At 49.9% G+C, this 26,438-nt stretch overlaps 1 protein-coding gene across 1 annotated transcript in view; it reads left to right on the top strand.

The window, feature by feature from the left end:
- Positions 1-25,514, top strand: part of Myo1h (myosin IH) — a 29,503-nt gene extending 3,989 nt beyond the window's left edge. The window contains exons 5-30 of the mRNA XM_090320306.1: positions 2,645-2,824; positions 4,651-4,749; positions 5,153-5,266; positions 5,383-5,454; positions 5,788-5,907; positions 7,352-7,419; positions 8,569-8,674; positions 9,415-9,495; positions 9,967-10,058; positions 11,175-11,269; positions 13,027-13,073; positions 14,478-14,558; positions 15,400-15,505; positions 15,993-16,110; positions 17,068-17,181; positions 18,305-18,381; positions 19,576-19,644; positions 21,080-21,164; positions 21,420-21,579; positions 21,972-22,055; positions 22,638-22,731; positions 22,874-22,929; positions 23,532-23,667; positions 23,787-23,857; positions 23,948-24,042; positions 25,315-25,514. Coding sequence (XP_090176432.1) covers positions 2,645-2,824; positions 4,651-4,749; positions 5,153-5,266; positions 5,383-5,454; positions 5,788-5,907; positions 7,352-7,419; positions 8,569-8,674; positions 9,415-9,495; positions 9,967-10,058; positions 11,175-11,269; positions 13,027-13,073; positions 14,478-14,558; positions 15,400-15,505; positions 15,993-16,110; positions 17,068-17,181; positions 18,305-18,381; positions 19,576-19,644; positions 21,080-21,164; positions 21,420-21,579; positions 21,972-22,055; positions 22,638-22,731; positions 22,874-22,929; positions 23,532-23,667; positions 23,787-23,857; positions 23,948-24,042; positions 25,315-25,465 — 2,571 coding nt within the window. The 3' untranslated portion in view covers positions 25,466-25,514. The remainder of the gene's footprint in view (positions 1-2,644; positions 2,825-4,650; positions 4,750-5,152; positions 5,267-5,382; positions 5,455-5,787; positions 5,908-7,351; positions 7,420-8,568; positions 8,675-9,414; positions 9,496-9,966; positions 10,059-11,174; positions 11,270-13,026; positions 13,074-14,477; positions 14,559-15,399; positions 15,506-15,992; positions 16,111-17,067; positions 17,182-18,304; positions 18,382-19,575; positions 19,645-21,079; positions 21,165-21,419; positions 21,580-21,971; positions 22,056-22,637; positions 22,732-22,873; positions 22,930-23,531; positions 23,668-23,786; positions 23,858-23,947; positions 24,043-25,314) is intronic.
- Positions 25,515-26,438: the final 924 nt, after the last annotated feature.

Below are 26,438 nucleotides of genomic sequence, written 5' to 3'. Positions count from 1 at the left end.
AGAACACTTATTGGCTCCGTCAAAAATGCCAAGGGTTAGCTGGGCACTGGTGGCTCATGCCTGTTATCCTAGCTACTCAGGAGGCTGAGATGTGAGGATCATGGTTTGAAACCAGCCTGGGAAGAAAATGTCTGTGAGACTCTTCTTTCCAATGAGCCACTAGGAAAAAAAAATGGAAGTGGAGCCATGGCTTCCAGCAGTAGAGTGCTAGCCTTGAACAAAAGTGCTCAGGGACAGCAACCAGGCCCTGAGTTCAAGCAGCCATGGTTCCTTATTTTTATTGCACAATGAATCTTGCCATCGAGCTGTTCTTCCGTGGGTGGACTTGGGCCTGTTTGTCATTGAGAGGTCATTTCCAACAGTGCTCCGAGCATTTAAGCTACTGTGGGATTTTGGTTTGGTTTTGTCTGAGACCAGGCCTCAAACTCTAAATCTGATGCTCTGGCTTGTTGGCTGGCACTCTACCACCTAAGCCATGCCTTCAACCCCCCACCACCTTTTTATTTTGGGACTTAAACTTGAGGCCTGGATGCTGCCTCTGAGCTCTGAAGCCACAGCATCACTTCTGGTTTTCTGGTAGTTAATTGGAGATAAGAGTCTCATAGATTTTCCTGCTGAGGCTGGCTTTGAACCACACTTCTCCGGTTTCCTGAGTAGCTAGGATTACAGTTGTGAGCTGCCTGCAGTGGCCCAGACTTGGTAGGTGAGGCTTCTCGCTGACAGTAGTCTGGGAATCCCTTAATGACTGACAGGTTGCAATGGTTACAGTCACTGCATCACTCCTGTTGTTCACCTTTACAGTTTTACAAGTTTAGGGGCACAGGTGTGTGAGAGTGCTTTTACACTGGGACCACAATTCCCATCTCCCTGGTAGTTAATGGAGTTTTGCTTTTGATTGATTATTTTGTTTCTATTGACGTGCAAGCATTCTATCTCTGTTCTGGATTTTAAATCCTTTTTTTAAAAAATGAGTACATTTCTTTTTGGAAGGCCTCATTACTTGACCTATGGAAATGGCAATCCCTCTGTACATAACCTTTATAATAACAACAACAACAATAATAAGTGGCACTGTGGCTCAAGGAGGAGGATGGTAGCCTTGAGCTGAAATGCTCAGGGACAATGCCCAGGCCCAGGGTTCAAGTCCCACAAGCGACCAAAATAATAATAATAATAATAATAATAATAATAATAATACCTTCCTGAAAAAAGGAAATAATGAGGCCAGTGGACTAGACTCCCAAGAGGTCCTATGTGACCCTATGCCAGCGAGGGTACTGTGACTCTGTGGGGCGGAGTCTGTCTTTCTAACTCTGGTGCTCATTGGCTGGGTATTGATATGGACAGGAAAACCTTTGACCCCCCATCCACACCACACAGAATTTAACTAGTGTGATGGATGGCCCTTCTGCACAAAACCAAAGACAAAAGCACCTTCCTGACCTTGTGGGAAGCCAAAGCCACCTCAGGCAGAATCCAGGAAACATATCAGAGGTGACAGTAGATTGGACTTCACTCACCTGATATCATGAGCAGGCGAAGTAATTCACCAGTAGGCAGGTAATATGATGCAACATAGTTTATTGATTTAACATAGGCTAGCCAAGTTAACACGATATTCTAGTTACTATATTCTAGTCCTAACTTGCCTCATTCTGTCCTGCCTCACCAGCACACCCACTGGACTCTCCTCTCTCTTTTTTTTTTTTTTTGCCAGTCCTGGGCTTGAGCTCAGGGCCTGAGCACTGTCCTTGGACTTTCTCAAGGTTAGAGCTCTACCACTTGAGCCTCAGCACCACTTCTGGCTTTTTGTATATGTATGTGGTACCAAGGAATCGAACCTGGGTCTTCATGCATGTTAGGCAAGCACTTTAACCACTAGGCCAAACTCCTGGCCCTGGACTCACCTCTCTTACATCTCTTGGTCCCGAAGTTGAACAGGGCCTGCCCGTTGGTTGTTAGACACAGCTGCCAGCCCTGTGGGGGGTGTGAGCTCTGGCGCCCCATAAGGAGTCTCAGTCCTCATTGGTCCTCTCCGGCAAGGAGCAGGTTCTGCAGGCCAAAGATCCTCAAACCCAAGTCTCGGCTAAGGCCAGCAGAAATGCTGTCGCTCCATTTTGGAGTCCTTTGGATCCTTGGCTGCTCCTCCCTGGTCCAAATTTCTTCTTGCTTGGTTTGGATTGGTTAGGGCCCAGAAAAGGCTCTTTCGGATTGGTTGTGCCCAGGAGTGTGCTGGTGGCTTACTGTCTCTTCTCTGGCCAGGTGTCTGGACTCAGCCATTCATGATCACTCTGTCCCATGTGCCTGGGTGCTGGCGGTCTCATCTCAACTGCCATACGTCCTGATCTAGTGATTTTATCTCTTATGGCCACGTGCCCTTAGATACAAGTTGGCGTTGACAATACACTTTGTGAAGTATTTTGGCTCTACTTCATCCCACTGTTTTTCATTCTAATCATATTGATTGTATTAGTATTTTCACATCATATTCATTTAGTATTTTCACAGCGTTACCCCCTGTTCTACCTTCACATCGCTATGCTCATAACACCTGAGGGCCTTCTAATCATGGAGGACGCGGGTGAGGGTTGGCTAGGTGGTGAGGATCATGGCACCATTTTTGATTTTGCTCCTGTGTTCTAAGGGCGTACCTGTGGGCGGGCACATCATCAGTTACTTGATAGAGAAGTCTCGAGTCGTCTACCAAAGCCAGGGCGAGCGGAACTTCCACATCTTCTACCAGATGCTGGCTGGTGGTGACGCAGAGCGCCTGGCCAGCCTGGGGCTCGAGCCAGACCCCCGGCTCTACAAATACCTCTCTCAGGTGGGAAGGGCCAGACTGCTGGGCCTGGGGTGTTTGTGCTGGAGAATGTACCAGAACTCTCATTGCCTTTCTGGATGTACTCTCCTGAATGATCCTTAGACAAGTGTGCTACCCCAACTCCCCGGCTGCTTGATAGCTTTGGCCTTCGGGTATAGAAGCCCAATGTCCCCATAAGTGGTTCACGGCCCAGTGTAGCTCAGAGGCATAGCACTTGCCCAGCATGTTCAAGGCCCTGGGTTCAATCCCCAGCACCAAATAAATTAATTAAAATGAGGATCCATTATTCCTATTCTCCAGAGATTTGAACTTAGCAGCTATAGGTTAGGATCTAAATGTCACTAGAGAATTTGCCTAGCTGGATTGAGACCCTGAATTCTAATCCTTAGCACCACAAAACAAAAGTAAAAACAAAGCGCTCCTCTAATGATTTTGGTGGTGGTGGGGGGGGTTGTTCTTGGAGCTTGAACTCAGAGCCTGGGCACTGTCCCTGAGCCTCTTTTGTTCAAGGCTACCACTCTACCACTTGAGCCACAGTGCCACTTCTGTTTTTTATTTTCTGTGTATGTGGTACTGAGGAATAGAATTCAGGATTTCGTGCATGCTAGGCAAGCACTCTACCACTAAGCCACATTCCAAGACCCAGTGTGGAATTTTTAGGATTCAGCTTTGTCACCTCCATTTGCACATGGCTTACACTAGAGTTCTAGAATGCCCAACTGTATGAGTAAAATTTCAGGTCTTTGGTACTTTCTTATCCGCCCCCCACAAAGGTTTTTATTTTTTTTTTCCCCTTCTGACTGGACTTGGCTTTGAACTGAGATCAGCTAGCAGCCTGCAGGTCAGGAAAAGCAGACCTCATGAAGCAACTCTCACAAAATAAGGATAAACTGTCTCAGAGAAGTTTCAGAAGAAGAGAACACTTGACGGACATTTACCTTGAAAGATGAAGCTAAATGAAAAAGATAAAAGGACCTTCTAACCTCATTTTATATTGAATAGATGAAGCTAAATAAAAAAAGAACCTTCTAACCTCATGTCGTGTTGAATAAACTGTGACCTCATCTTCAGAATGAACAAACGGTTGTGATTATTTTTTTCCTTTTTTATTTTTGAGAACCTAATTTTTGCCACAAAGCCACACAGTTATATCACATTGTGGTTTTGTTTTTGTTGATTTGTGCTGGTCATGAGGCTTGAACTTGGGGCCTGGGTGTTATCACTGAGCTTTTTTTTTTTTTTTTTTTTTTGCTTAATGCTGGCACTCTACCATTTGACCCACATCTTAAGCTCAGAATTTCGCTGATTACTTTGAAAATAAAGTTTAGCAGACTTCCCTACAACCACTACAAAACAGGTTAGCCTCTAACAAGCATTCTCTGCATCTTAGCCTCCTGAATAGCAAGGATGACAAGCGTGAGACATTGGTGCCTGGCTCGGAACAGAGATTTAAAAATCAAATTCCTACTAGATTTATTTTTTGCCAGTCCTGGGCTTGAACTCAGGGCCTGAGCACTGTTTTTGGGCTTTCTCAAGGCTGGAGCTCTACCACTTGAGCCATAGCACCTCTTTTGGTTTTTTCTATGTATGTGGTACCAAGGAACTGAACCCAGGTTTTCGTGCATGCTAGGCAAGCACTCTACCACTAGGCCACACACCCAGCTCTCCCAGTAGATTTGAAAAAGAAATAGCAGTCCCATGGCAAGCAATAAAAACTGTTCGTTTATAATGTGGATTGCTGGCTTTTTGCATGTTTTGGAGAGAAAAACCCATGTAGGTGCTCATTTAATTGTCTCCCACATGGCATTAATGACTCAGTCGTGTCACAGGGTCACAGCACCAAAGAATCATCTATCAACGACAAGAACGACTGGAAAACTGTTTGCAATGCCTTCTCCATCATTGATTTTACAGACTCTGACCTGGAGGTAAGGCCTGGGCCAGTCCAAACCAGTTCACCAAGAGTCTGCCCCACAGTTAGCAAATATAGACACTAGAGACACACAGGAGGCCCAACAAACACATACAGGTAACAACAACAACAACGAAACCCCCAAACCAAACCTGAAGGTTAGTCAGTGCTTCTGGGCCAGTGGCTCCCACCTGACATCCCAGCTGCTCGGGAGAATGAGATTGGATGATCATGGTTAGAGCCAGGAAAAGTCTGGGAGACTGTCATCTCCAATGAGCAATTGGGGGGGGGGGGCGGTGAGCCAGAAGTGGAGCTGTGGCTGGAGCGGTAATGTGAGCTTGGAGGGTGGGGGTGCCCTTGATTCAATGTCTCTGCTGCTATCACAGCCAGGCAGCTGCCTCTCCCTTCCCACCTCGTAGAACCTCTTTGGCATTATCGCCAGTGTTCTGCATCTGGGGAACATCTGTTTTGAAGAAGACGAGCGAGGCTGTGCCCGGGTCCCCGTCCACCGTGAGATTAAATGGATTGCCAAGGTGAACTTGCTCCAAAGCACAGGGCTGGGGAGGGGAGGGGGAAATGGAAACGCCCTTCCCGAGGGAGCAAGGGAAACCAAGTCCTTCAATGGCTCCTTGAAACCCTTTCTGTTCAGCTCCTGGGGTTCTGCCCATCCATTCTTCTGGACGCTCTCACCCACAAAAAGATCGAAGCCAAAACAGAGGTGGTAAGAATGGCTCTGGGTGGCGCATTCCCCTGTCCTCCCTGGGGGACCAGCATGGCGATGGCCCTGGGGGAGGCCTGGGCCTGCAGCCCCATCTGAGCCACCTCACGCCACCTCCAAGGGGGCTTTGGCCTTGCTGTTTTACTGGAACACTGTCTCCTGCACCCCTGGGGGATCCAGAAGCCTCCCCCAGCATCCTACCCAGACCCCCCTTCTCCACCCGCACCTGCAGGCTGTCTGTGCAAGGCTTCTGGCCCTCTCCACACCACCCTGACTGCATGGTCGTCATAACCCCGCGAGGGGTCACTCTGTGGTCTTTGATCTTGTCCTCCACAGGTGATCTGTCCCCTGACCGTAGAACTCTCCGTCTATGCCCGAGATGCCCTCGCCAAGGCTGTTTATGGACGGACGTTCACCTGGCTGGTCAACAAAATCAATTCCTCCTTAGTGAACAAGGTGCGTCAACATTGCAGAGAATTCGCTCTCACTAAAGTGGGAATGTCTAACCATCACCATAGTTGATTTAAAGAGCCCGTGGGTGGGTTGGGTATAGGCAGTGTGTCTATCCACTTTCCAATGGGTCACACACAGTAGGCCCACAGGTGCACACCAGCTGGCTCACAGCAGCTGGAAACTGTTGAATAACAAGGAGAGGGGGGAGGGCCCAGAGTGAATGTGGTCATGTGACCAGATGTGTGAGAATGACAGTGTTTGGGAATGGAGTGGAAATGGGGAGTTTGATCGAGGTACGATGTTTGCATCTAGGGACATGAGCCCTACCTTGTGAAACTAATTGTTAACAAAAGATGTTAAAATAACTTGGGGGGGGGAACCATGTGAATTTGAACTTGGGACCTCGTGCTGGGCAGCCAGGTGCTCTACTGCTTGAGCCACACACCTAGCTTTTTTTTTTTTGCTTTCTTTTTTGGAATAAGATCTCACATTTCATTTACTGCCTAGCCGGCCCCAACAGTAAGTGTATTTCCATGTGTTTAAAAACATGGAACAAACCTTCAAACTCATGTTCCCTGTGCGAGTGGAACTGTGTGAACGGAGCTGGGTTTGGAGGCTTCTGCGATAACATGAGTGTGGGGGCTTGGATCCGAGGACAGTCACACTGCAGGGATCATGTCAGCCTCCAGCCTTGAACCCCCTGATGTCAGAACGGACCGGGCCTCCTGACCTCTCCCGGGGCAAGGGTCTCCTGCACTGCCCATAGCATGCTCTCCCCACTCCCTCCCTCCATTTCTTCCTTTCTTCTTTCTGGAGAGAATGTGGGTTCTGAAGGCTGCAGAGGCTTAAAGCAAAGATGGAATGGGGTCACCTCATGGGGGGTGAAGACTACAGGGGGAGATGGAAGGCTGCAGGCACCTCACTTGTGGGGAGAGAGAGGGGTGGGGAGCACAAGCCTGACATTGGAGAGTCTGGTTCTGGAGGAGGGATGGAGGTTCTTTCAGCCCACAGTTCTGGGAAAAAGCCACCAGGACTCAGGAATGGGGCCCCATGGGGATGGAGTTACCCCTCTCAAGAGCCCCACCTCAACCCCGGGCGCGTGGCTCACACCTGTCATCCTAGCTACTCAGGAGGCTGAGATCTGAAGAGCGCAGTTCAAAGCCAGCCTGGGTAGTTACGTTGCCGAGACTCCCCAGTGAGCAAAAGCCGGCAGTGGAGGTGTGGCTCAAGTGGGAGAGTGCTGGCGTAGGGAGAGCACCTGAGCCCTCAGTTCACCAAAATAAACTAAAAACAACTGGGTAAATAAAGCCCTGCCCCCAAACTCACAGTCAAATTATTATCTCTGCATGCCTTGGGGGAGGGGGCACAAGTCCCATCCCATGACCCTTGAGAGAGAGGAAACCTGCCGACCCTGCCTGACCGACAGTGGCCCGTGTTGCTTGACTAGGATCTCGCCCAGAAAACGGTGATTGGGCTGCTGGACATTTATGGATTTGAAGTCCTGGACAAGAATGGGTGAGTTCAGTCCCGCCGCCCACCTGGCCGACGCCCCTCTCACCGCTCCAGTCCAGGTCGTGCGGGACGAATGGATGCCGCCGTCCCCGGAATTTCTGTAGTTGTGCTAAGCACCACTTCAGTTGAGTAGAGGAACTAGAAACAATCACAAACACAGGGCAGGGAGCATGGCCGAGTGGTAGAGCGCTCACCTAGCATACACCAAGACCCGGGTTCCATTCCTCAGTACCACATACATAGAAAAAGCTGGAAGTGGTGCTGTGGCTCAAGTGGTAGAGCTTCAGACTTGAGAAAGGCCAAGGACAGTGCCCAGGCCCTGAGTTCAAGCCCCAAGACTGGCAAAAAAAAAATCATGAACACATTTCATGGTGACTATTGTGATTTGTTTAGTGAATTAGCACTGAAGTTTCTGGCCAGGTGCCGGTGGTCCACTCCTATAACTCAGGCTACTCAGGAGGGTGACAGGTGAGGATCCCAAGGACAAAGCCAGCCTAGACTTTTTTTTTTTGCTAGTCGTGAGACTTGAACTCAGAGCCTGAGCACTATCCCTGAGATTTCTCAAGGCTAGTGCTCTACCACTTGCACCACGGCACCACTTGCAGCTTTTTCTATATATGTGGTATGGAGGAATTGAGCCTGGGATTCCGTGTACACTAGGCAAACACTCTACCATTAGGCCAAACTCCAGACTCTTATCTCCAATTAAGGAACAAAAATCTGGAAGTGCTCAAGTGGTGGAGTGCTAGCCTTGAGTGGAAAAAGCTAAGGGATAGTGCCCAGGTCCTGAGTTCAAGCCCTAGGTTTGGCACATGCACACAGACACACACACAAGGAAGAACAGGGAAAGACTCATCACACAATGAAGTGATGATCATTTCTGTGCATGGGCATGTGGCTGAATACTGGAGGCAGGAAAGTGAGGCTCAGGTGAGGGTGCTCTACCATGTGAATCATGCCCCCAGCCTGGCTTTTTGCTGGCTATTTTGGATCTGGAGTCTTGCAGACTTTCCTGCTTGGCTTTGAACCCTCTGGATCTTCACCTCCTGAGTAGCTGGGATGATAGGCGTGAGCCCTGGTGTCCACTGTAACCGCAGTGTTGAGAGAGTTGCTGTGTGTGTCACTGTGTCATATCATCCCTGGTGTGTCTAGTTTTGAACAGTTCTGTATCAATTACTGCAATGAGAAGCTGCAGCAGCTGCTGATTGAGAGAACACTGACGGCGGAGCAGACCGAGTACCAGATGGAAGGCATCGAGGTAACCGCACTCAAGAATTCTCTCCTGGCTTCGTTTCCTTATCTAGCCAAAGGCATTTGCTTTTCCTCCTCTGATTATTTCTTGGAAACTCATTTCAATATTCAGAGAAACAGTTTGCTTAAGATGGGGTGTTTTAAAAAAAAATCAGATTTTGAATGGTGGAGAAATAAAAACCTTTGGGAAATTCATTTAAAAACCAAGCTATTGGGCTAGGAGTTTGGCCTCGTGGTAGAGTGCTTGCCTAGCATGCACCAAGACCTCGGGACCATACATAAAAAAAGCCGGAAGTGGTGCTGTGGCTCAAGTGGTAGAGCTCTAGCCTTGAGAAAGTCCAAGGACAGTGCTCAGGCCCTGAGTTCAAGTCCCACGACTGGCAAAAAAAAAAAAAAAAACTATTGCTGGGTGGTGGTGGTGGCTCACATCTATCATCCCAGCTACTCAAGAGGCTGAGATCCGAGGGCTGCAGTTTGAAACAGGCCTAGGCAGGAAAGTCCATGAGACACTTATTCCCAATTAACCACAGAGAAAGCCAGATGTGGCGCTGTGGCCCAAGAGCACTAACCTTGAGTGAAAAAGCTCAGGGACAGCACCCAGGCCCTGAGTTCAAGCCCCACAATCACTACCCACAAAAAAGCCAAGGAAGGGATAGCATGAGGCACTGAGTTCAAGCCCCCGGAGCAACATAAAAAAGCAATGTACCTTCTATCTTGGAGAAGTCTTTCTCCTTTGTCACTTCCTAGTGGGAGCCCATTCAGTATTTCAACAACAAGGTCATTTGTGACCTGGTGGAGGAGAGACACAGAGGAATCATCTCCATTCTGGTGAGGAGGAAGGGGGATGTGATTTCCAGGGCATTCATCGGGTGTGTGGGGGATACCCAGAGGAACTTCTCTTGGCCTTCAAAAGGATGGGGAGGTGGCCGGAAGTTTGGCCTAGTGGTAGAGTGCTTCACCTGGGTTCGATTCCTTGGTACCACATATATAGAAAAAAGCCAGAAGTGATGCTGAGGCTCAAGTGGTAGAGCTCTAGCCTTGAGAAAGCCCAAGGACAGTGCTCAGGCCCTGAGCTCAAGCCCAGGACTGGCAAAAAAAAAAAAGGCGGGTGGGGGTGGGGAGCTGGCTGGCCATGGTAGCACACTCCTATAATCCCTGCATGGGAGGCAGAGGTAGAACGATCAGGGTCTGAGACCAATTCAGGCAAAAGTGAGAGACCCTATCTGAAAAGCAAATTAGAAGGAAAAAGACCAAAGAGGTGCAGGTCACATGGCTGCCTTTTTTGGGGGGATGGGGAAGGACGAAGAGTGCATCCGTCCTGGACCTGCCACAGACCTGAGTTTCCTGGAGAAATTGGAAGAAAAAGTAGGCAAGCACGCACACTTCCAAACGTACGTACCGCACTTTGTCTGGCAGCCTGCTCAGGGGCAGCTGGGGGTGTCTCTTTGCAGGGAGCCTCAAAACTATAACTACTAGTGATGGTTTTTTCTTTTGGTGTATGTTTGTTTACTCTTGTTCTTCTGTACTGGTAGCAGTAGGGTTTGAACTCTGGGCCTTGAGCTTTCTAAGCCAATGCTCTGCCACTTGAGCCTCTTCCCTTCCCCCACCCCAGCCCTCTCGCTTGTAGTTATTGTTATATTGGGTCTCATGTTTGTATCTATGTTACCAAAGATGAGTAATAAGAAATAGGATATTTCAGGAATATTTTAATCTCTGAAAAAATGTCAGGTGGAAAAATGATTTCTTAAGTATTAACTGGAAAATCAGAAGTTGTTTTTTAAAAACAATTTTTTTAAATATAGGTTTTGAGCCGGGTATGTGGCTATGTCTGTAATCCCAGCTACTTTGGAGGTTGAGATCTGAGGATCAAGGTTCAAAGACAGCCCAGGCACAAAAGGATCTGATCTGAGACTCTTATCTCCAATTAAGTTCCAGAAAAAGGGAAGTGTGGCTTGGCTCAAGGGTAGAGCGGTAGCCTTGAGCTGAAGAGCACAGGGACAGCACCCAGGCTGAGTTGAAGCCCCATGACCCACCAAAACAAGAAAGAAAAGAAAGTAGATTTTGGCAGGCATTGGTGGCTAACACCTGTAATCCTAACTATTCCGAAGGCTGAGATCTCAAATTAACCACCAAAAAGCTGGAAGTGGAGCTGTGGCTCAAGTGGTAGAGTACTAACCTTCACCAGAAAGAACTTAGGGACAGAACCTAGGTCTTGAGTTCACGCCCCAGGACTGGCATACCCACAAAAAAAAGTGTTTTCTGCAGCTCACATGTGGAATTTTATTAGCAAGAAGAGGAGAAGAGGCCTTGATCAATGACCAGAGGCCTTGACCAATAGCCAGGCACTGGCCTTTGAGATTATGATTGGTAGCCTGAGGCCTTGAGCAGTAGCTAGAGAATGAGTGCCAGGGTGCTGGGCCTCTGCCTGGGGCCAGGCTGGGTGTGGGCAGCAGTCTCCTGGCACCTGGCACCTGTTCCCCTTCTCAGTCCCTGCCTTTGCCTTGTAGCCGGAAGCTGGCAGGGCCCCAGGGCCGGAAGAGGATCGGCTGGATGGAGTTCCGGCTCCTGCACTATGCGGGCGAGGTCACCTACTGTACCCAGGGTGAGGGCCTGGGGTGCTGGTGGGGGGAGTGCCAAGCCCCAGTCTGCACCTGCCAACCACACAGTCGTGTGGTCAGCTTTATTCCTTCAATGACCCACTGTGGTACTGACGGATAGTTCTGGCCTCACTCCCCACCCCCCACTTCTAAGCATGTAGCTAGCATGTTCTAGAATTAGGGTCATGGAAAAATGAGGTCTCTGGGGCCTGGCTTCTTCAGTGTCATGTCTCAGACACTGAAGTTCCATGATGCCATGTTGCCATTCATTTTCATGGTCAGGTAATATTCCATCGCAAGGGAAGACCACTGGGTTTGGTCGCTTATCACTTGGTGAGGTTTGAGGTTGAGGATACGTTTCAGTTACCATGGCAATGCTTTTCTGAACATCACGTGTCCTTGTTATGTTCTAGGGTTTTCTCGTATTTTCCCCCTGGTTAATAGCGCTATGGGCAAAATTGTTGGGTCTCATAGTAACTCTGTGCTCGACATGGGAACTCCTGCCAGACTGTCTTCCATTCATATGTCTCCTCATTTCTCCACATTCAGACCAGCAGGATCATGCTGGCTTTGAACCGCAGTCCTCCAGGTCTCAGCCCCCTAGCTGGGATGATAGGCTTGAGCCACTGGCATCCAGCTACCCATCTATTATTTCTTCTGTAGAGAAATGTCTATTGAGATCCTTTGTCCATTGAAAAATGATTTTGGGGGCTGGGAGTGTGGCCTAGTGGTAGAGTGCTCCCCTAGGGTGCACAAAGCCCTGGGTTCGATTCCTTGGTACCACATACACAGAAAAAGATGGAAGTGACGCTGTGGCTCAAATGGAAAAGCCCTAGTCTTGAGCAGAAGTGCTCAAGGACAGTGCCCAGGCCCTGACTGGTGAAAAAAGAAATATGATTTTGCATTATTGTGCTGTATTTCTTATGTATAATCTGGATACTAGACCTTTCTATATGACTTGCTAAATTTCCTTTAATTCTGTCATTATTGATGATACCATTTAAAATCACAAATGGTTTTAGCTGACGACAGTCTAACGTAACTTTGTTTTCCATTTCGTTAGGAACTTTTCTACTTCTGAATAAGTTTATCACAAAGATTCTTTAGAAAGTAATAAAATCATTTTTTTCTGTAAATGCTAAGTGGCACAAAGAACAACTTTTTTGTTGTGTGTTGGTCCTGGGACTTAAACTCAAGGCCTGGGTGCTGTGCCTGAGTTTTTGTGTTCAATGCTGGCACTCTACCACTTGAGTCACAGCACCACTTCCAGCTTTTGGGTGGTTCATTGGAGATAAGAGTTTCACAGACTTTCCTGCCCGAGCTGGCTTTGAATTATGATCCTCCCGAGTAGTTAGGACAGCAGGCCTGAACCACCAGCACCCTGTGACAACTTTTAAATAGAATGGCAGCCAAGTACAATCCCAGCATCCAGGAGGCAGAGGCAGGAGGATGGGAAGGTTGAGGCCAGGATGGACTGACTGCATAGCAAGACGCTGTCCTGGGTAATACACGAAGGCTGAAGGTTTACTGCTAGGTGGCTAGCGTTTCCACAGATGGAGGAGGACCTGGATCCTGTCCCCGGGGACAGCGCCATGTCTAGGATGGGATGGGTGTTTATCAGGGTGGGGATGGTTCCAAGCCGCTGTGGGTAGAGACACTGCACAGTCCCCTGGTGATACCAAGCAGAGTGGAGATGTGCCCGCTTGGGATAGCCTAGGATATCTGGGCAAAGCCAGTCATTCTGAATGACCCTATTTTACAGGATTCCTGGAGAAGAACAATGATCTCCTTTATACACATCTGAAAGAAGTAAGTCTGGCGCTTCCCCCGCCATGTTTCCAATCGTTCTAAAGACCGCCAGGACACAGGACCTGGGCTGGCTTCTGGAATTGTCTGGTCCAGGCATTAGGACTCCACACAGCATGGCAGACACGGACACTTCAACAGCCTGGCAGGAGCATAGGGTGGGGTGCCTTCCCCCATGAAGCAACATGAAGGTGGTTGTTCTGCTGGGGTTTTGTGGGTGATTGACTCACAAAGGAGCCATTGGCAAGACGTGGTGATCTCAAACCTGAGGATTCTGACCACAGAACAATATGAGAGGTTGTTCCCCGTAGGCAGACCAGCATATGCAAAGGGCCAGGTGAGCTCAGAGCATGCAACAGGGAGAGAAATGCTAGGAGAGGGGAGCAAAGCACAAGCTGTGTTGAGGAAGAGACATTCTGATACCATGAGACAATCCTGGGCTCACAAGATGTGAGAAGGAAAGTGAGGCAGAAAGGTCACAACTTGAAGGTCATGAGGAATAGTGGGGCTGGAGCTGCCAAAGAGATTCTCTGTGTAGATCACCAGAAAAAGCGTGGGGTATGTACATGTGTGTGCATGCACCTGTGTGCCTGGAAGGGGGCTTGAACTCAGGGCCTGGATGCACACCCTGGGCTCTTTTGCTTAAGGCTAGTGCTCTACCACTGAGCCACAGCACCACTTCTGGTTTTCCGGTGGGTCACTGGAGATAAAAGAGTCTCACGGACTTTTGTACCTTGGCTGGCTTTGAACTGCAAGCCTCAGATCTCAGCCTCCTGAATAGCTGCGACTACAAGTGTGAGCCCTTGGTGCTGGCTTATATAGATTATTTTGAAGATATGTAGGTAAAGGGGGAAAAAAATCAAATAGTACCAAATCTGGTGGCTTTGGGCCCATGTCTTATATCTGTCCTGGGAGCCAATTGCTCTTTCCTGTGCCAGTCCTGGGAACAGCACAGGCCAGGAGTGTGTGTGTGTGTCTGTCCTCCAAAATGAAGCTCTTACCTGGCGATTTTACTCCACACCTTTATCTTGGAGTGTATTTCAGTCTGCAGCCACTAGTCTGGATGCACTTATTCATGAGGTCGTAGGAAAAAAGAAAATACATGGCCAGTGACAAAGGGGCCACCTCCCTGTGTGGGAAGGGTTCCGGGCACACCTGGGGCCCCGTGCAGCCCGCCCCCCCCCCCCCCCCCGGCAGTGGTGTTTGTGTGCCTGTTTAGGGATGTGAGGAAATCAAACCCAGGGCCTCCTGCATGCTCAGCAAGCCACATTCCCAGGATGCTGGTTTTGAGTGAGCAGTGGCTGTGAGTCCCCAGGAAGCCCGTGTGTCTCTACTGGCCCCACCTCTGTGCAGTTTCCAAAGTTTCCCTGACACTCTGTAAGGCATCTCCTGTCTGTCTGTCTGCAGGTACTGTGCAGGTCCAAAAACAGCATCGTGAAGGAGTGCTTCCTGGTGGCTGAGCTCCGGAGCCGGCGGCGCCCCCCGACGGTGAGCCAAGGAAATGCAAGTTACACAGCCTCACTTAAAAACAAAACAACAACAAAAAAACCAGCCCTAGGGCTTGAACTCGGGGCTTGGATGGTGTCCCTTTAGCACTTGAGCCATGGTACCACTTTCAGCTTTGGGGTGTGTGTGTGTGTGTGTGTGTGTGTGTGTGTGTGTGTGTGTGTGTGTGTGTGTGTGTGTGTGTGTGTGTGTGTTGGTAATTTTTTGGGCATAAGAGTCTCGTGGACTTTCCTGTCTTCAAACAACATATCTCAGCTTCTTAAGTTAAGCTAGGATTACAGGTGACACCCAGCCGAACCCCACTTTTGAAACCACCCCGTACTCCTTTTCTGAGAATTATTCTCTAACCAGTGCTACTGAATACATCCAGTTCATTTGTTTGTGGGCAATCTCTGTGTCTGTGCTATGTGCCAGGCACTGTGTTGAGCTTTGGGGCAGGACCGGGGAGAAATTAGCCATAACAAAGCAGCCAAGGCTCCAGGAGCCTGCTCTGGGAGGATTTGCTGAGCCTGCAAAGCATCCTGGGAAGATGTTATTTTTTGGACAAAACAAACTTTGGGCTTCTTGGGCCAGGGCATCAAAAGTTTCCACCTGATAGGCAAAACAGAGGCTGGGTGTGGTAGTGCATGCCTGTAATCCCAGTACTTCGGATTTTACGGGATGATCATGAGCTTGAGGTCAGACTGAGCGATACAGGGAGATGTTGTCTCAGAAAGGAGTGAAGGGGGGCAAACTAGTAACAAGTAGCCATGTGTCTAGGCCTGAGGAATGACGCCTTACCCCCTTAACTAATGTCCCCTCCATGCCTTCTCTCACTTCACAGGTGGGGACACAGTTTAAGAACAGCCTGAGCAGCCTTCTAGAAATTCTCATTTCCAAGGAGCCTTCGTACATCCGCTGCATCAAGCCCAACGAGCGGAAAGAGCCCAGTGAGTGCCCAGTACCTGTACGTGAGGAGCGGTGACTGGGGTGGCCCATGTTCAGAGCTGGGTCGGTTATAGGAGCAACCAAGGGAGCCAGGTGGGGCTCCAAAGGTGTGTGTGTGTGTGTGTGTGTGTGTGTGTGTGTGTGTGTGTGTGTGTGTGTGTGTAACAACATGACTTTCCAGGCAGTACATAGCCTTCCAGAATGGCCGGCAACTGGGGTATTTTCTAAGCTCTTGCCATGGCCTATAAGGAGGCTATAGCTCCAGAAGCTTCCAGAGGCTTCCAGAAGCCAGGCAGGTGCAGCAGATGAGTGAACAGGCTGAGTGGAGGAGACTGGGGAACGCTTGAGCGGCACAGCCCATTCCAGAGGCCAGCACCGTGGCTCTGCATGCCACTCGGGTCCCCCAGGCTCCCCCCCCCCCCGGCGAGCAGCCTCTGGTGGGTGAGGGTTGAGATGGAGCCCCTGGGCTCTTTCCCGTCCCTCCCTAAGGCAAGTTCGACGACGTCCTCATCAGGCATCAGATCAAGTATCTGGGGCTGATGGAGCACCTGCGGGTGAGGAGAGCCGGCTTCGCCTACCGCCGCAAGTACGAGCACTTCCTGCAAAGGTACCCGTCGTTTGCTTTGTTGATCACCTATTGTGTGGGGACCTGGGATATGAAAAGTAACACGGCATGGCTCAGGGAACTCGGCTCGGATCTTAAATGTATCAGCAGCTGTGACAGCAAAACAAAAGCCACGAACCTTCGGGAGACTCCAAAAAATGCATCTTCCTTCCATAAGACCAAACTCGAGATGGAAGTGGGCGTGGGGGAGGGCAGCGGAGACATAACCAGCAGGGGGAAGACGTGAGCAGCCCCTTAAGTCTCCATTCGTGTTCAGCTGTGTTTGCTGCCTTGCCTCTGGGCTGGCAGCAGGGCTGGAGTGGCGGGATGCCAAGCAGGCTGGGAACCACAGGGATTTGGGTCAGAACTCTCCTGGTGTTTCTCAGAGTTGTGACCTGGGAGGTTTCCAGGCTGTTACGAGTGTAGTGTACTTATCACACTCACACACACATACTACGCACCTCCTTGTACCCAAATGCATCTTGCATGGTGACTGAATTTGTGTACCTGAATCAGCAACACACTCTTGATAAGCATCCTAAAATCCTGTAGTAGGTTAACACATGTAGATCATTCAGCCTGTCTTTTTTTCTCTTCTTCCTTCTCCTCTTCTTGTTTCCTCTTCTCTTTAGGTACTGGGGCTCCAACTCAGGGCATCGGGACTGTCTACCTCTGGGGCCACCTCTCTACTTCTGGCTTTTTGGTGGTTCTTTGGAGATCAGTCTCATGGATGTTCATTCCTGTCCTGGCTGGCTTTGAACCTCCATCTTCAGATTTCAGCCTGTTAAGTAGCTGACATTACAGGTGTGAACCACTGTTGGCTTTCATTTTTTTCTGAAAACAAATTACTGAATTTGAGGACAGTCACGTGACAGGAGTGGTTGAGATGCCATGGGGTGCTAAGGAGATCCCTAAGAGGGTACCATGGTACCTTCCACCTGACACTCTCCTCTTGGCCAGGTACAAGTCCTTGTGCCCAGACACATGGCCACACTGGCGTGGGTCTCCGGGAGAGGGCGTGGAACGGCTGATCAAGTACATCGGCTACAAACCAGAGGAGTATAAGCTGGGAAAGTAAGTAGACAGGCACCACCCAATGTGGCCTCTTTGGTGGTACGTCTGCATCCAGAACTTGTGTGGGTTTGCAAGCAGCCACTTCCATCTACTTTATTTTTTTATTTTTATTTTTTTTTGCCAGTCCTGGGCTTAAGCTCAGGGCCTGAGCACTGTCCTTGGATTTTCTCAAGGCTAGAGCTCTGCCACTTGAGCCTCAGCACCACTTCTGGCTTTTTTGTAGGTATGTGGTACCAAGGAATTGAACCCAGGTCTCCGTGCATGCTAGGCAAGCACTTTAACCACTAGGCCAAACTCCCCGCCTACGTTTGGCTTTTTCTAAGTATGTGGTACCAAGGAATCGAACCCGGGTCTTCGTGCATGCTAGGCCAAACTCCCAGCCCCCTCCATCTACTTTAAAATGTGGCTGTCAAGGGAAAAGAGACAGTCCCAAAGGAGCCCAGGTTCTGGGATAGCAGCAGGGGTGGGATGGGAAGCCCTGAGTTAAAAATCCCAGTACTGGGTGGGAGGAGGGAAGGAAGTGTTGAGTCTGCCATTAGTCATTTTGGTTGGGGGTTAATTTCCATTCCTGGCTGATACTCTACTATTTGAGCCATGCCTCCACGCTAAGGTTAATTTCCCTGCAGGGAAAGGATCCATTCCCAGACAGCCAGTTTGAAGAATTTGTGCCAGTCTGCCAGTGGGCTTTCTCTGAAGTCTCCCACATGGCCTCTGTGGCCCCGCTGGCCCCTTTCTACCTTTAGGGCCCCCTCTTTGGCCCTGTCCTGACAAATTCCCAGGGCAAAAGGGACCCCCACACCCACCCCCACCCCCACATCTATTCACATAGGCTTGTGACACACTGCTGCCCCCAGCGGCCATGCCGCAGAGTGCGTGTAAGTTACCTCTGCCAAGTTGCTGAGGTCTTAAAACTCAGATCTCTGCGTTCTTTGTCACTGTTAAAAACCCAAGCACCAGGCAGGGGCTGGTGGCTCATGTCTGTAATCTACTCAGGAGGCTGAGATTTGAGGATCATGGTTCAAAGCCAGAAGGGCAAGAGCTGTGGGGTTTGAGAGAAGAAAGACTTTTTTTTTTTAACCAGTGCTGGCAGTAACAGACCACTTATTTTACTTTTTTTTTCTAGAACCAAAATTTTCATTCGCTTCCCCAGAACTCTGTTTGCCACTGAAGATGCCTTTGAATTTAGTAAACATCAATTAGGTATGATTTTAAACACGCAACCCCGATTTCAGCAGACTGAAACCAACAAGTTTAGCTTGGGTGTCATATGATTGTGAGAAACATACCACATGGAAATCTGGGTTCCATGCACACTAAGATCCCCTGGGGTGTACTGCACACAGAAAATTGAAGTTGTCTATTCCCCTTCCACGCGGCTTCTAAATTACCACTTGAACAGCTTTGAAGCCTGCAGCCAGGGTGTGTGCTGTGAATGGTGATGACAAAGGCTAGACTGGGTGGGGTGGAGAGGAAGGGAGAGGTGGGAACAATAATCACTGGAGCCAGGTGCCAGTGGCTCACACCTATCATTCTACTACTCCAGAGGCTGAGATCTGAGGACTGTAGTTCAAAGCCAGCCCAGGCAGGTGAGTCCCAGGAGACTCTTATCTCTAATGAGCTACCCTATAGCTGGAAGTGGAGCTGTGGCTCAAATGGTAGAGTGCTAGCCTTGAGCAAAGAAGCTCAGGGACAGTGTCCAGTCCCTCAGTTCGAACTCCAGGACTGGCACAAAAAGTTAAATTGGCCAGAGAGGACTTCTTCCCGGACCTGGGAAGGGGAGCTGAGCAACTGCAGCACGTGGTGTGTGCTCAGGGCACTGGAAGGGCCTTGGCACACTGCCTCATTCTCAGAACGAGACTATGGAGGGAGCACCATCATTGCTTTATGTTCAGGGAAACTGAGGCATGGGATGTGGGTACTTCGCTGAGGGCCCAGGTTGACAAGCCCACACAGTCCCACTTTTGGCTTCTCCGCAGCAGCTTCCCCATCCCTGAGAACCTGGCTGAGGAGTAGTGCAGGCTCAGCCTCTGTGCCTGCAGGGGCGGGGCCTGTCCCTGGAGGATGCCTCTGCTGACCCCTGAGGCCCCCATGACCTTGGCCTGGGATGGGATTCCATAGGGGTGTGGCAGAAGATGGGTGCCACTGGGGTTACCAACTCTGGGCTCAGTGGCCATGTGGCCAGGGGGTCCTGTGGCATCATTGCCACGTGAGCCTGGGTAGAGCTGGCCCAGGGCTGGCGATGCCTGCCTGCCTTGGGAGGAGGGGCCTGAGGGTGAGCTACAAGGCAGAGCCTTGCAAGGAAAGAGAAAGGCAGAAAAGACACCATGTGTCTCTGTGCTGGCCACAGGCACACGCAGGAAAGCCATTTCACCATCGCTTCTGTTTCATTTGAAGTTGCGAGGATCCAGGCCACGTACAGAGGCTGTCTGGGACGGAGGGAGTATGTCAGGAAGAGACGAGCAGGTAGGAAGCATGTGAGGCTGGAACAGTCTCCTTCCCTCTTTCCAGGTGGACTGCTCTCACGTTTCTCCCGTCTACCCTGGAAACTGGTAGGGTGTTGTCTGAGGCCTGGTTCTGGGGCCTCTCCTCATTGCTACCTGACCAGATCCTGCAATTGTAGCTAGAATTACGTCCATGCCTTCTATGGGTACCAGTACCAGACTTAGGGCAAGTGCTCAAGACCCTGAGTTTGAGTTTTTTTTTCCCCTTAGGGCTGGTGCTCTACCACTTGAGCCATTCCTCCAGCCTTGCTTTTTACTGATTAACTGGCAGTGGAGTCCGACTTTCTTGCCTGGGGTTGGCCTTAAATTGTGATCCTCTGGGTTTTAATCTACTGGGTAGCTAGAATTCCAGGCATTGAGCCATTAGTGCCTGCCTTTATTCCCACATGTAAGGAATCGTTTTTTCATAAGGTTTCAGACATTATGTTGCAGCCCCACGCTGATCACTCCCAAGCAGTGTCCCCCATGTCTTAGAAGTCACCTGTCTGGTGAATTTTGTTCTCCTGCCTTGTTTTTTCCCCATGAGCTGATCATCACTGAACAATATATTCTCCTACGTTCCAAATTGGCAAGAGCAAATGTTCATGTGTGGGTCTCACTGTAGCTCAGAAGCAGCTCTAGATGGGATGCAAATGGATAGGCACAGATGTGTTGAAAAACCTTTATTTGTATCAACAGGTAGGCAGCCCCATGCCACTGTCTGCTGGGTCCTGAGCTACCTGTGTACTGCAGTCTCAGCTCTGTGGATGAAATTTGGGGTTGGCGCTGTTGGCTAACACCTGTAATCCTACCTACACCGGAGGCTGAGATCTGAGGATGGCAGGTTACAGCCAGCCTGGGCATGAATGTCCCTATTACACTTATATCCAATTAGTTAACCACTAGAAAACCTCTGTGGCTCAAAGTGGTAGAGTGCTACTTTGGGCAAAGCAGCTCAGGGACACTGCCCAGGCCCCGAGTTCAAGCCTGATGACTGATCTCCTCCACACTCCAACGAAGAGATTTTAGTTATATCTGTTGTTCTGGAGAAGAAAGGAATAAGGAATAATAATCTGCATGGTTTACATAGTAGGTACCTGCTAACAAACACAAGGTCCCAAGTTCAAACCCCAGTACCACCAAAAAGAATGTGACATCTGAAAAGCCTTTACAAATGAGACATGACCTAATTTAAAAAGTTCTTGAGGAACCCTGTGGTGTACCTTGTAGCTTCCCTGGGTGCCCTACGCTCCATCTTCCTGGCTAGACTGTCTGAGCACCCCAGTATGACCTGCTGGCCATGCATGCATCACTGTGCACCAGCTTTGTGCCAAGTCTAGATGGAACCTTCTGGAAAAGCCTCCTGTATTTGCATATGCTAGTGCTCACCTCCTAATTCCAGCAGTGAACTCTTTCAGCCACCACACTGGAAGCCTACTGGCGTGGCGCCCTGGCTCGGAGGGAGATGAAGAGAAGAAGGTGGGCCGTGCAGGTGGTAAGAAGGTAGGATGGGCAGTGGAGCAGAAAGGAGGCCTGTCCTGCAGGACACTGCTCCTTCTCTTTGCCCCGATGCTCCCATTCTGAGGTTGACAGCTCCATACATGTGAGCTGGATGGGTAGAGTGAGCTCGTGTCAGGAGCTGGAGATTGGGGGCCCGCAGCAGTAGTTCACATGAAGTGTCCTGACCTGTGCTGCAGGTAGCTTGGCTTTCAAGGAAAGCTGGCGTCTGGCTCTTAGGGAACCACACACTCTTTTGAGGTTCATCAAGGGATTCATCAACCGTGAGAAACCGCTCGGTCCTGACAACGAGGAGTTCATCCTGTTTGTGCGCAAGAATTACATCCTGAAGCTCCGGAACCATGTCCCGAGCAGCGTGCTGGACAAGAGCTGGCTGCAGCCCCCGGTCATCCTGGAGAGAGTAAGGGCGGATGGCGCAGCCTGGGGTGGGGAGGCCTGCAAGGGTGGTACCCAGGACACTTCAGCCAAGCTGCTGTCCAAGCCTCTGGGAATCTCCCCACGAAGCCAGCCCCTCATCCACAGAGCCCTGCTTCAGCTGGTGAAGCACTGATTATGTTGGGCCTAGTGTAACCCCAGCACCTGGGAGGCTGAGGCAGGAGGACCAGGGCTTTGAGAAACTTGGGGTTTAAGGTGAGACCCTGTCTCAAGGGAGGGGGGAGGGAAAAAAAAAGCTCTAGTCACACCGGAAGACACTGCTCAGACGGTAAAATATTCATGCTGGACTTACACCGCACATGGCGGCTTCCACATGTGCAGAGACAGGTAGGAAAGAAGTGTGTGTTTTCCACACAGGCTTCCAAACTGCTCCGGAACATGTGTGTACAGAACCTGGTTCGCAAGTACTGCCTCGGGCTCACAGCTGAGCGGAAAGCCATGGTAAGGACTCGGTGTCTGCAGGGGGAAGGGGCAGAGCAGGGGCCAGGCCTGCAAGCCCAGGGTCAGCTGCCCCGAGAACTGGAGGTGAGGGCAGCGTCCCTGTGCTGTTACCATGGGGACAGCTGGGATGCAGGCCGCCTGCTGGGAAAGGACCATTACTTGCGAGCTCTTTTCTGCAACAGGTAGATGCTGACGGGAGACATTTTTGGCTTTGTGGGCCACACAATCCCTTGCTGTGACTTAGCTTGATGTGTAACAAGCCATGTGGCAGTGCTCCGTAAATCTTTCCCTCGCAAACAGGCAACATGACACCTGTTATTGTGCCATCCCCTGATCTGACACACTTCTCAAGGTCTGGAAACCCCACTTTCAAGTAGAGCCACAACAGTTTGCCAAGCCCCATGTCTATCAGTCCTTAGAAGTATTTTGGCTAATACCAGAAATGCATTCTGATTTATGTGCCAAAGCGTTACCAGGTTCCTCTGGCAAAGCCAGACAAGGCTGCAAACCCCTGGGCCTTGCACTCCTCTGTCCCCGGGGCTCCCATATACAGAGTTCCACTTGGAAATTGTGTATTGCCAGATGCAGCAGAAGGTGGTTGCAAGTGACATCTTCAAGGGAAAGAAGGAAGGCTATGCAGAGAGTTTAAAGCAACCCTTTGCCAGCAGTCGCATAGGTAAGTCCACGGTCGCTGTGTGTAAAGCCAGGGGAGATGCCAGGCTCCATAGCACTGCCTGACACTTTAGCCCAGAGGGGTGCAGGCAGCTCCTCAAGGTGCTATTTAATGATGGTTCACGGGTGTGTGGTTCCCTTGCTAGATGAAGGAGACATCAATCCCAAAGTGCTTCAACTCATTGGCAGTGAGAGAATCCAGGTAGGGGGTGTGCATGTCCTTGGCCCCCAGTGGAGCCCCTCCTTACGGCAGAGAGCAGGATGTACTGTGTGCAGTGTTGGGGGGGGGGTAAGCCTCTCAACTGTGCCACTCTGGGAACTGGCTATAATGATGGGGTGACTGACAATCTTTTGCTGTTCTTTGAGTCTGTTACCTCTCAATTCCACAGAAAAGAGAACATGGTTTTTAGGGTGATGCCAATGGGGTTTGTCTTACGAACACCCCAAGCTGGTAAGGGGTAGCAGATGACCAAGCTGGTCCCCACAGAGCCTGGGAGATTGTGGGTGCTTCTGATCGTGCGTAGTCTCGACTATGGGGTGGCATGCTTAGGCGTCCTTCTCCCCGGAGAAGAGGGCCAGGCTGTCTGCAGATCCTCAAGTCCCGCGGGATTTCTTTTCTGCTGGCTTCTCAGAGCAAACTTGCTCCAGGCAGGACTTTTGAGGGCAGGGCCTGGGGTCAAAACCTCCCCTACAGAGTCCAGGCACAGGGGAGAAGGGTCCGAGTGAAGCAGTCTGGGCACCTGGAGCAGCAGGAAGCTCTCAAGTCTCCCTCTCCCCCCTCGTGGTGACCTTGGCCTTTCACAGTATGCCGTCCCAGTCATCAAGTATGACAGGAAAGGCTTCAAGGCACGGCAGAGGCAACTCATCCTGACCCAGAAAGCAGCTTATGTGGTTGAACTTGCCAAGATCAAGCAGACAATTGAGTACTCGGCACTCAAAGGTACGGGGCAGGCAGCCTCGAGGACAACCCCTGCCTGCTGGGGTTGGCTCAGCCCATGGGCACCGAGTTTAACATCCAGCCGCCCGCTTCTCAGACACTAACTCTGGATCTGTCTCAAGGTGTCTCCACCAGCAATCTCAGTGATGGGATCTTAGTCCTTCACGTCTTCCCAGAGGACCACAAGCAAAAGGTGACCGAGACCTCCGTGTCCCTGCTGCCCGGGAGTTTTCCTTTACACAGTCAGCGCTGACGGTCAGGCGCTGTCCCGGCCTCTCCGCAGGGGGACGTGGTCCTGCAGTGTGAGCATGTGTTCGAGGCGGTCACCAAACTCGCCATGCTATTTAAGGACGACGTGGTCAGGGTAGTGCAAGGGAGGTGAGTGGCGTCACCTTCGGCTCGGGGCTCCAATGCTGACAGGGCCTGCTGTCAGTACTGCACCGGTGCCCACCTCCTCCCCTCTCCCCATCCCGTGTGCAGCACCGCCCTATCTCCAAAGGAGGCACTCATGTTCTGGGGCTCTGGGCAGGGAGGATGCAGTGAAGAGCCAGGGTGCCCTGCCCATGGCTTCTCTAGAGTGAAAAGGGAAGGCATCTAGCTTGTCAAACAGACTACCCTTATTCAACTTTTTTTTTTTTTGGCCAGTCCTGGTGTGAACTTAGGGCCTGAGCTCTGTCTTTGGGCTTTCTCAAGGTTAGGGTTCTACCACTTGAGCCACAGCACCACTTCCGGCTTTTTTCTATGTATGTGGTACTGAGGAATCGAACCTGGTCTTGGTGCATGCTAGGCAAGCACTCTACCACTAGGCCAAACTCCCAGCCCCATTTAATTCAACTCTGAAACAATGGCTGCCTTTTCTATTTCTCGGGCCAAGGAAGTGGGGATGGGGGGGGGGGGGGAGAAGGAGCAGGGCTCAAGCCCAGGAAGACTCCTGCTCTCAGACCCAACAGCACCTGCTCCAAGTATGTCCAACCTGATGGGTGAGCACTGTGGAATGAGTCGTCTCTAGTGGAGGGTGTGGGTACTTGATTGCCCCCTAGAACTGAATGTGTTAAAGTGATCTGAGGGCACCCAGAAGTATGAAAATTGCTCCCTTGGTCAAATGCTTTTCTTTTGATTGCATAAATATACAGTAAAATACTGCAACAAATTATTTTTATATACTTTTATATACAGTATAGTAAATACTATACTATATAATATATACTGTAAACACTATACTATATATTATATACTGTACATACTGTTATATGCTATATGTAATATAGTGTATATACATAATTATCTTAATTATGTACATGTGAGATAATATATAACTTATGTTTTTTTCTTTTTTGATAGTTATAATATATAACAAGGTATTTTTCAAGACTTTAACTGCGTAGTTTATGTATATAGATATGTGTAGTTATATAACATACTTACATGTATATAGTTGTGTACTTACATGTATATACATGTGTATATACAAACACACATCTAAATACATATACACATGTACATACATAGGTGTGTGTGTATATATATACATATACACATGTACATACATAGGTGTGTGTGTATATATATATATATGTACATACATAGGTGTGTGTATATATATAAAATATGTGCTGCAGGAAGAAGGGAATAATTTGGCACTGTTTTCAGTTTACAGTTTTACATCAGCCCTGGGAAGGAAGGTACGATTATTTTTGACACTGGGCCAGAAGAACAGGTGTATAAAGATAAAAATGGACAGTTAACAGTGGTGAGTGGCTGTGGGGGCAGCTGCACAGAGAGGGCATCCTCTCATCAGTAGCAGGGGAGAGGGGGCTTAAGCTTTGTCATCCAGATAAAGGATATTTCTCCACCTTGTCCCTAACTGCAACCCACGTACTCACCCTCAGTCATGAAGAACCCGCCCCCTCCAGGTACAGTGCACAGAGGAGTTTTAATCCAGTGCCAGAAAGTGACCTGTTCAAAAGCAGAGGGGGTTGAGACCCTTCAAATGTACTGTGTGTCCTGACAGGGTGCTGTGGCACACAGGTCTAATCCCAGCCAGCAGGAGGCTGAGATGAGAGCACTGAGAATGGAGGTAGGGGAGACCTAGGTAGGCCCACGTCTCATCTGAATTCACACACATCTAACCCGTACATAAAAATGTCTTTTCAACAATGTCACATCATCGTCTCCTGGAGGCGCAAGTTTAACTGAGGGGACCAAAGTTTTACAGTCTTCAAAATGGTGCAGCTACAAGGTTTGCCTGCCTCTGCCTCAGGCTATAATATTCCCGGGCCCCTCGTGTGTGGCTCTTACCCAGGTGTCTACGCGAAGGAAGTCCTGATGGATGAAGCTGTCTGACCTCTCCCGTCACCAGCTGCGCATGCCTGAGTAAGGTCCCGGGGAAGGAGGAACCTGGAGCTACACCTTCAAGGAAGAACGCCCGTGACATGTGGAAAAGCTGAGCCCAGCATCTCTGTTCACATGCTCCTCTGGGTGCTGGCCTCCAGCTTGCAGGATGGGTGGTCGTCCCAGCAGGCCTGTGCTCCACAGACCATCGATATGTCAATACAGGGTGGACAGGAGAGTCTCCAACACGCGACAAAGTACTGCCTGGGGCCACAAAGCGTGAAACTTCAATGCTGCTTTAAATAAACAGAACTTACAACTTAGTTTCAAGGAAAGAGCCCGGCCTCTACTGGAAGTCTGCCACTCCAGACTTCCTTTCAGTGTTAAACATTGCAGGGAAATGACGTATGGCCTCATTCCACTGTGAACGCCCATAGGTGGTG

Source organism: Megascapheus bottae, chromosome 28 (genome assembly GCF_031878675.1).
Source record: "Megascapheus bottae isolate mThoBot1 chromosome 28, mThoBot2.hap1, whole genome shotgun sequence".
NCBI classification, from domain to species: Eukaryota; Metazoa; Chordata; class Mammalia; order Rodentia; family Geomyidae; genus Megascapheus; species Megascapheus bottae.
This window is presented reverse-complemented; position numbering and strand designations above follow the sequence as displayed.